The sequence below is a fragment of the Arachis hypogaea genome, chromosome 14 (assembly GCF_003086295.3).
Source record: "Arachis hypogaea cultivar Tifrunner chromosome 14, arahy.Tifrunner.gnm2.J5K5, whole genome shotgun sequence".
NCBI classification, from domain to species: Eukaryota; Viridiplantae; Streptophyta; class Magnoliopsida; order Fabales; family Fabaceae; genus Arachis; species Arachis hypogaea.
In genome coordinates, this window is record NC_092049.1 from 29,265,087 (window position 1) to 29,273,971 (window position 8,885).

At 36.3% G+C, this 8,885-nt stretch overlaps 1 protein-coding gene across 1 annotated transcript; it reads right to left on the reverse strand.

Moving 5' to 3' along the window:
- Positions 1 to 344: 344 nt before the first annotated feature.
- LOC140178561 (uncharacterized) lies at positions 345 to 8,602 on the reverse strand. The gene is made up of 5 exons (XM_072215748.1): positions 8,135 to 8,602; positions 7,949 to 8,034; positions 7,528 to 7,810; positions 7,249 to 7,410; positions 345 to 434 (listed from the first exon to the last, which is right to left on the reverse strand). Exons 1-5 carry the CDS (start codon positions 8,600 to 8,602, stop codon positions 345 to 347), a joined length of 1,089 nt encoding a protein of 362 aa, XP_072071849.1.
- Positions 8,603 to 8,885: the final 283 nt, after the last annotated feature.

Here is an 8,885-nt window from a genome sequence, read left to right on the forward strand (position 1 = left end):
AATCACGCAGCTCACTCACAGGGCTGAGGTACCTTGGGAGCTAGCAGACGGGACACCACCAGCTGTTCACGGCAAGGAGAAGGTTATTCCTTGGGGGAGCCGGGTTGGTGACCGAACGGCAGCCCGGCGACGAGACCGAGCTACCATTGCAGCAGCTTCTGAGCCGGCTTCTTCCTACGTCGCAGCCGGACCGACAGCACCATCTGCATCCACTAGACCGGCACCTTCATCATTATCCTAGCCGACTTATCATTTTGTGCAGTGCCTTTCCGAGCGCATGGACCAGATAGAACATCGCGGGAAGTGACGATACCAACACCTGAGACAAATGATAGCTTCTGGCACTAATATTCCCTTTGAGCCCGATACTCCTTTCGACCAGTCTGAGGCGGAAGAGGAGGCTTAGGAGGATCAGGCACAGTAGGCAGAGTCCCCTACACAGACACAGGCCCTTACAGAGTAGCAAATCTCTGTGGAGCCACAGCCAGAGCCACATCCATCCATAGGAGACAATGGAGCTGAAGACGTTAACCCCTCTCACCCATCTTGAGTTTATTAGCATCGATGACGATGCAATCTTCTAAGTGTGGGGAGGTCGCCGTCATCGGCAGAGTCTATATTTTAGTGAACTATTCCAGACACTTCTGCTTTTATTTTGTTTTATTTTCAGTACTTGCATTTTTACTTTATTGCACTTTTGGATTCTTGTATATATTAGTTGTTTTGAGTATTTTTTAGTTTTTTGCATTCTGCACTTTTGCTTGTATATATCTTAGATTTTTAGTTTGATTTGCACTTTTAGTTTGATAGTATATATATATAGCTATTTTAGTTTATTAGTTGTGATTGGAAAAAATGTGCATAATTGAGCTTAGTTTATCCGTCGCATATGAGACATTGATTTGGTTGAAAATAAGATTAAACTAGGAATTTTTAACTTTTCACAATCACATTATATCATTTAGTATATATATAATATAATAAATGTTGGTCAATTTGAAGAAATTTTCAAGGAATGTTTCTTTTTCTTAAAAAGGGCATTAAGATTCCAATTGATTTGAGTTGAAACTTTTTTGAAACTTGCATGATGTATATATAGCTTGGAATATAGTTTTTGAGCTAAGAACACACAACCCGTGAGTTTTTTAGCTTAATTGTATGGTTACATTATTTTACCATGATTTTGATTCTCGTGTGTTTTCTTCTCTATGATTGCAATCTTTGGTTTGTTCCATTCTATATGTCCATTATTTAGTGTATATTCATGCAATTATGTGATTGAGACCATCATTTGATTATAGCTCACTTATCCCAAATATCCTACCATTTCATTTGCCTTTGTTCACCACTTTGAGTATGTTTAATTCCCTTTTGTTCTTTACATTACCACATCACTAACCTTAAGCGGAAAGACAATTAATTATCCTATTTGAATCTTTGGTTAGTTTAAGATAGTGAGTGTGTGTGTGTTAATTAAGTGTGGAGAAACGTGGGGACTTTGGTTGATGAGAATGTGTTTTGTTTTTATTGACAAATATTGAGAATTTGGGTGTATACTCGTTTGAAATTATAGAAACCATATGCATCGATATCCTTTGTATATATTATGTTTTCATATAAAAAAAGAAAAAAAGAAAAAAAAGAAGAAATAAATGAATAGGGGATAAAATTACCCCAATGTTAAGTTCAATAAAAAGGTCAATGCATATGTGATGGAATTAGAATTGATACATGAGTGTATGTATATGTGTAAAAGTGAGATCGTGGGTGGCTAGGCTTGATTTTAGAATTGTATAGATAGTGTGTATGTGTTAGGTGAGAACTTAGGTTAGTCAAAGATTCAAATGATAGCTCACTTGGCCATACATATATCTTCACCCTTATCTTAGCCCCATTACAACCTTGAAAAGCCCTCACGATATTTGCATTTGTACACTAAATAGTTGTTGATTGGCTAGGTGAAGAACAAAGTTTTAGAAAGCATGATTAGAGGAGATTTGAGTAGATTAACCCTAAATATTTGAGCGATTAGAGTGCATATACACATCTGATGAGGGTTCAATTGCTCAATTCCATATGTCCATCTTTGATCATTGCTTATCTTGCAAGTTGTGAACTCTTTTGAATAACTCAATTCAATTGTGAATGTGCTTTGATATGATTGATTTAGCCCTTGATTGTGCATATATGATTTCTTGGAAATTTGACTCACTTTGACCACATATATGCTTAGAATAGGTAGACGCATGTAGGTAGCTTGCATTTAGATAGGTTGCATTGCATAAATTCTACCATTCATCTTCACCCTTTTATAGCTTCTCTTGAGCTTAGCATGAGGACATGCTAATGTTTAAGTGTGGAGAGATTTGATGAACCACTATTTTATGATTTATTTCGTATTGAATTGAGTGGATTTTGTCAACTATTCTCATACTTATCCATAGAAAATTGCATGTTTTTAAGTTTTCTTCCTAATTTTGTGCTATGATTGAAAACATGCTTCTTTGGCCTTAAAATTGCTAATTCCTAATCTTCTCTTATTACCATTCAATGTCGTGATATGTGTGTTAAGTGTTTTCAGGTTTTATAGGGCAGGAATGGCTTAGAGGATGGAAAGGAAGCATGCCAAAGTAGAAGGAACACAAGAAATTGAGGATTTGAGAAGTTGGAGCCGACGCACACGTATGGACGATGCGTACGCATGACTGGTGCAGTAGACAAATGACGCGCACGCGTAGATGACGTGTACGCATGGCCAGTTCAATATCCATCGACGCGTACGCATGGCTGACGCATACGCGTGACAAGCGTCACGTGCCTCAGTTACGAGAAAACGCTGGGGGCAATTTCTGGGCTGCTTTTGACCCAGTTTCAAGCCCAAAAATGAGGACAATAGGCTGCAGAGTGAAGCTGGAAGGGGGATTTCGATTCACACAATCATTCACTTTTCATTCATACACACTTTAGGTTTTAGATGTAGAATTCTAGAGCGAGAGGCTCTCTCCTCTCTCTAGGTTTAGGATTTTTTCTTTCAATTTCTCCTTAGGTTTTAGGTTTCAGTCTTATTTTAATTTAGTTTTCTCTTACTTTTATTTGTTCTAGTACTTTAGTTATCTACTTCTCTTATTGATTCCTTTATTTTTCTAATTTAGTCCATGAGTTCATGTGTTACTTTCAATTTTCATTAATGCAATTTATGTTTCATGTTTCTTATTGTTCAATTGCTTTGTTATTGTCATTTCTTTGCTTTGATTAGTCTTAGAATTTCCTATGTCTTGTTTTCTATGTTTTTATTTTATGCCTTCCAAGTGTTTGATAAAATTCTTGGGTGGATTTTAATTTAGATTTTTATGTTCTTGACTTGGATTGATTAATTAGAGACTTTTAAGTTATCAAAATTCTTTTGTTGATTGGTGATTGAATGTTGCTAGTTGGCTTGAGCCTCACTAAATCTAGTCTTTGATTAAGACTTGTGAACTTAAGTCGATTTTGCTCGCTTGACTTTCCTTCATTTGTTAGAGGATAACTAAGTGAAAGCAATTTACATTTACCATCCCAATTAACGATGATAATGAGGATAGGACTTATAATTCTCTTTCCTTGCTAAGAGCTTTCTTTGTTATTAATTTATTTTCTTGCCATTTTACTTTCTTGTTTCTTATTACAAAACCCCAAAATAAACTTTTTCATAGCCAATAATAAACTACACTTCCCTGTAATTCCTTTGAGAGACGACCCAAGGTTTAAATACTTCAGTCAATTTTATTGGGTTTGCTTAAGTGACAAACAATTTAAACGTTGATCGAGGATAATTTGTTGGTTTAGAACTGTACTTGCAATGCGACATTTTTGTGAAATTCTTTACTGGCAATTTTTCCTCCGTCAGAACTTCACTTCAAATATATCAGATTGAGTTTGGAAAGTTAACAATGGTAACTATTATCATCATCTCCAGAGTACATGAGAGTACACAAGAGTACACAGGAATAAGTCGTATTTTATTTTTGGGAAATAGTTATTTTTTGAATTTATAATTAAAAAAATTCTTGTTAAAATGGCTTATTCTAGTGTACCTGTGTATTTTTAGAGACGATGATAATGGTTGCCATTGTTAAATATGGCTTGTTTTTTTTAATTTATAATTAAAAAAATCCTTGAAGAAATCATGCTTGTTGTCTATATATTTTTGTGTACTCCTATATACTGTTTGGAGATCTATATACTATTTTGGAGACGATGATATGGAATAAAAACGTGGATTTTTAAAAATTTGAGTGGAGTTCGCCGTGGGTAAGGCGAACTCTATAATTTTTATAGAGTTCGTCGGGGATGCGGCAAACTTGCTCTAAACAAAAAAAATCATATTTGGAGAATTAAAGTTCAAAAATCGTATTTGAAAAAATAATAATTTTTTTATTTTATTAAAAAAAACCGTTTATAATATAGTCTAAGGTAAGGAAAGCATTGACAACCAAATAATTTTAGCCTAGTATAGTTTGGTTTTTCCTTTTACATAAACTTTAAAGAGGATATGAGAATTGCAAAATGAAAATGGGTAATTTGTTGAGTAAATATACAGCAGTGCTAAAAGCATCCTCCCAAAACTGCACAAGGATGGATGTTGTAGCATGTAATAACAAACCTGTTTCAAGAATTAAACAATGTCTTCTCTTAACACATCCTTGTTGTTGGTGTGTATAAGGGCAGCTAAACTTGTGTTTAATGTCGTGTTCAACCAAAAAATTAGTGAAGGCATGTGATAAAAACTCCATTCTATGATCAGATTTAAGTGCTTTCAAGGTGCAATTTGTTTGATTTTCCATAAAAGATTTGTAGGTTTTAAGTGCTGAAAAAGCTTGAGATTTATTAGTTAATAGAAAATACAAGTGTAACAACTAAAAGTATCAACAAATGATATGTAGTATTGAAATCCATACCTTTACACCACTAGGGATGCTCCTCATATATCAACAAAGACAAGTTCAAGAGGCAAATTTTGTGTTAATAGAGTTAGAAAATGACAGGACATATATTTTAGCAAGAGAACAAAATTCACACACATATTTAAAAGAGGATGCTCTAGACACACACATAAACCCCCCTCCCCCGTAATCTTTTAAAACATGCATCACATTTGGCAAAGTTGTGTCCAAGACGTTTATGCCATAAATTCATATTAGTGTGTGTGTCTGAGTTAGCAGTTAAAGCTAATTTAGTAATAGGGGCTACATTCTTATTGTGATAAGAAATATGATCATTGTTAGTGCAAAAAGTTAAATTTGAAATAATATGAGAATCTGTTTTCTTACACAATGAATAAACAAAATTGAAACTCTTCTCAATGTTATTAACAGGGGTAAGTATTGTTTTGGTCCCTAGCGTTTAGGGTCAGAATCAAAATCATCCCTTACGTAGTTTTTGATTTAAAATCCTCCTTAATTTTTTTTTTTTGCTTTTAAAATCGTCCTTTCTTATTTTTTCAGAACAAAAATGCCCTTTGGTTTGTTATCGGTAATTATGACAATAGAAAAGCAATATAAATATATAAGTAATGAAAAAAAAAGGGTAAAGTAATGTGAAATCCACCGTAGCAGAATCCACCATCGTTGACCTCTTGGAGGGAGAACGCCATGGCTGCCTATAGCTCAACCTCGTCTCGAAGCAGATCTTCCTCCCATGGCAGACTGCTACTTTGCTCTCATGGTGAGAGGCCGGTGTTGCAAACCTCAGGAACAAGGGAGAATCCTGGTCACAGATTCTGGGACTGTGTTTATTTTGAGGTTTGTTGTCTTTTTTTCTTTTCAATTGAGTCGTTTGGATAATGGAATGAAGAGTGAACACTGTGGGTATGTGTAGGTACAACAAGGTTGCAACTTCTTTCATTGAGCAGATTCAAAGACAGAAGTTGAACAGTCAGAAATTGCCAGGATAAGGAGGAAGGTTTCCTCGCTGAAATCAAGAACGATAGTGGCAGAATGGAAGCTGAAGGTTGTTGTGTTAGGATTTTTTGGGTGGGTTGGGTTTTTGTATTTGCTGTTGCAGAAATTTTCAAAAGTAAGGCAACCGTGTGTAATTCCATTGAACCTTGTATGAAAAGTGTGTAGTAGTATGCTGTTATTGTTGTAAGTAAATTGGGGTAGGGTTTATTATTTAGGTGGATTTCCTGAATCTGTTCTGTTGAATCTGTTTCAACATGTATGAATGACAATTATGTAAGAATGGTTAGTTTCTGAAATGAGAGTAGAATTTCAGTTTGGCAAATAGATGGGTTCCATTACTGAATAATTCGATAACAATGTCATAAACAACAAACTAAGTAATAGGCACATGGTAAATATCAGAATAGCATACATAATAAACATAGTGTTTCACACCTAGAATTCATCGCAAAAGGGTTGGCTGCTCCAAGCCAATAATTCAGTACAACACTGAGTAGCTCATAAGCAAAATATGACCAACCAAAAGTAGCTAACAGAGTCCACATTGACATTATTAGAACCTTAAGACAAACATAACTCAAAATAAACCCACATGCATTGTATATAAGTATCAAAATATGCTCCTATTTTTTTAAATTTCCTAAAGCAATCCCTATTTTCTTGGAGGTAACTTTGCCATAAACCTTAGTTTCTTGGGAGAAACATGAGGTGCTCTATAATTCTTGATAGAGAAGTGTCTAATCGGTTGGCTTGAAGATGTGGTAAGGGTTGGTTGAGAGGCTGGAAAGGTTGTGATGTTTGGCTATGCTGAGGATGAAGAAGGTGCTGAACTTATTAGGCTGGTGTGCTTCTTTGGGCTGGTGTGCTTCTTGGGCCTGCCTCTAGGCCTTTTTGTCTGTGTTGCAGAGCTGGACTGGGTTAAAGATAGTGGCTGTATTGCTGAATCAATTTTCCTCTTGACACCCAGTTTACGAGTGAGCTGTGAAGATACAGTCTTTCTTCCTTCCTTGGTAGCTGGAGGATGTGAGTTGGAGCTTGACTTCTTCTTCTTCCCTTTGCTAAGTTTTTTTGAATGTTGGGCCTAATAGATAGTTACAATTAAACACAACAATATTAGTCTTATGACAAACTCAAAAAAAGTAGAAAGAAAAATTAAAAATCATACCTCATCCTCAATAGGTTTAGGGCAGCTGCTTTCGTTGTGTCCAACTGAACCACATATTAAGCACCTTTGTTTCTCCCCACTCCTTGACAAGTGAGTGCTGCTGCTCTACTCTTCCTCCCTAGCAGCTGGTCTTCTCTTTTTTACTGGCCTGTGACTAGACCTTCTATACGGGGGTGGCATAATATCACCATGTGCTATTCTCTCCCGGAGATCAGGTCCATTCAAAGGGTGTATTACTAACTCGTAGCACTTCAAGTATGCTTCTTTCTTATAACAGTTGGCCACAAATGGTTCCAAGTCAAGCCCCTTGAAATTGATGCAACTAATAGCATGCACACAAGGTATGCCACTCATCTGCCACCTTCTACATGAACACTAATGGGTGCCTATGTCCACAGCAAAATTTTCTAATCTATTAACAACCTCATATTTCTGAGCTACAGACCAATATGGTTGCCACTGCCCAGCTGATCTAGACATTCTCTCTAACTTCATTCTAATCTTAAGTAGAATTGTCCCTGGATAGTTCTGAGCTAGTTCTCTATTTTCTTCCCACCTAGTCATTAGTTTAACCCTAATCTTCTCTAACATCATAACTATCGGCTTCTCTCTAACATCAACTATGGCAGAATCAAAGCTCTTAGACATGTTGTTAACCAGTGTATCTACTTTAGAATTAAATGCAAACCTAGATCTAGACCAATACCTAGGGAGAATAGCAATTAGGTACCTAAAAACTTCCTGATTCACAGCTTTCAGTTAGGCCATGTACCTCTCCCAATCTTTCTAGTGAGTCGCCTTAGCACACTTCCACATCATTTGCTTTAAATGTAACTCTGGAAACCTTTTCCTGAAGTTTCTGTATAAGTGTCTCACATAGAATTGGTTGTCTACTTCTAGTATAGCATCCTCATATGCTGGCAACAAACCCTATATTCATGATATTAATGAGCATATAGTTAGTGATACTTCATATACAGTAATACAGAATGTAAATGTGCATAAGTAAAATATGGTGAAGTATACTAACGTTCTGTTGGTCAGACATGAATGTAGATTTTCCCATCCTCTCAATCCCAATGTCAGATGTAAGATGATTCAAGAACCAAGTCCACGAGTCCTTGGTCTCATCCTCTACAACCACATATGCAATGGGCAGCATTTGGTCATTCGGATCCCAACCTATTGCAGTGAGAAATTGTCCAACTTGAGGTGTCTTCAAAAAGCATCCATCTAGACCAATGAAGGACCTGCAATACTGGAAACTCTGCTTGCATGCTTCCAAGCACACGTAGATCTTCTGAAAGATACAATAATTTGTCATGGATGATGTTTGAGCTTCATTATCAAAATCAGGGGACCTTTGCACTTGTATACAAACAGAGGAGCCTACATTTGCCCTCAACAGCTCATGTCCATAGTCATAAATCCTCTTATACTGCTCTCGAAAGGTTTCCTGAATTTCATCCAATGTAATCTGTTTAGTCCTCGTTGCCATTGATTTAGTAACAGTCAAGTTCCACTTTTTTTTTAGCCTTGGAAACCAACTCCCTTATCTTCACCTTGAGATTCGATTCAACCTTCTTCTTAAATGCCTTTCCAAGCCATTTTGAGTGTAAAATCCCCAACATATGTGCTTGTGTACATGTGTGAGTCAAATTCATGCTACGAAACTGTCAAGTATCCTCTTCTCCCATTTTTGCAGCATACATCCAAAAAGGACCCTCACCAGAACAAACGGCCCTAACCCTTTTTCATATCACACTTCCTAAATGTAATTT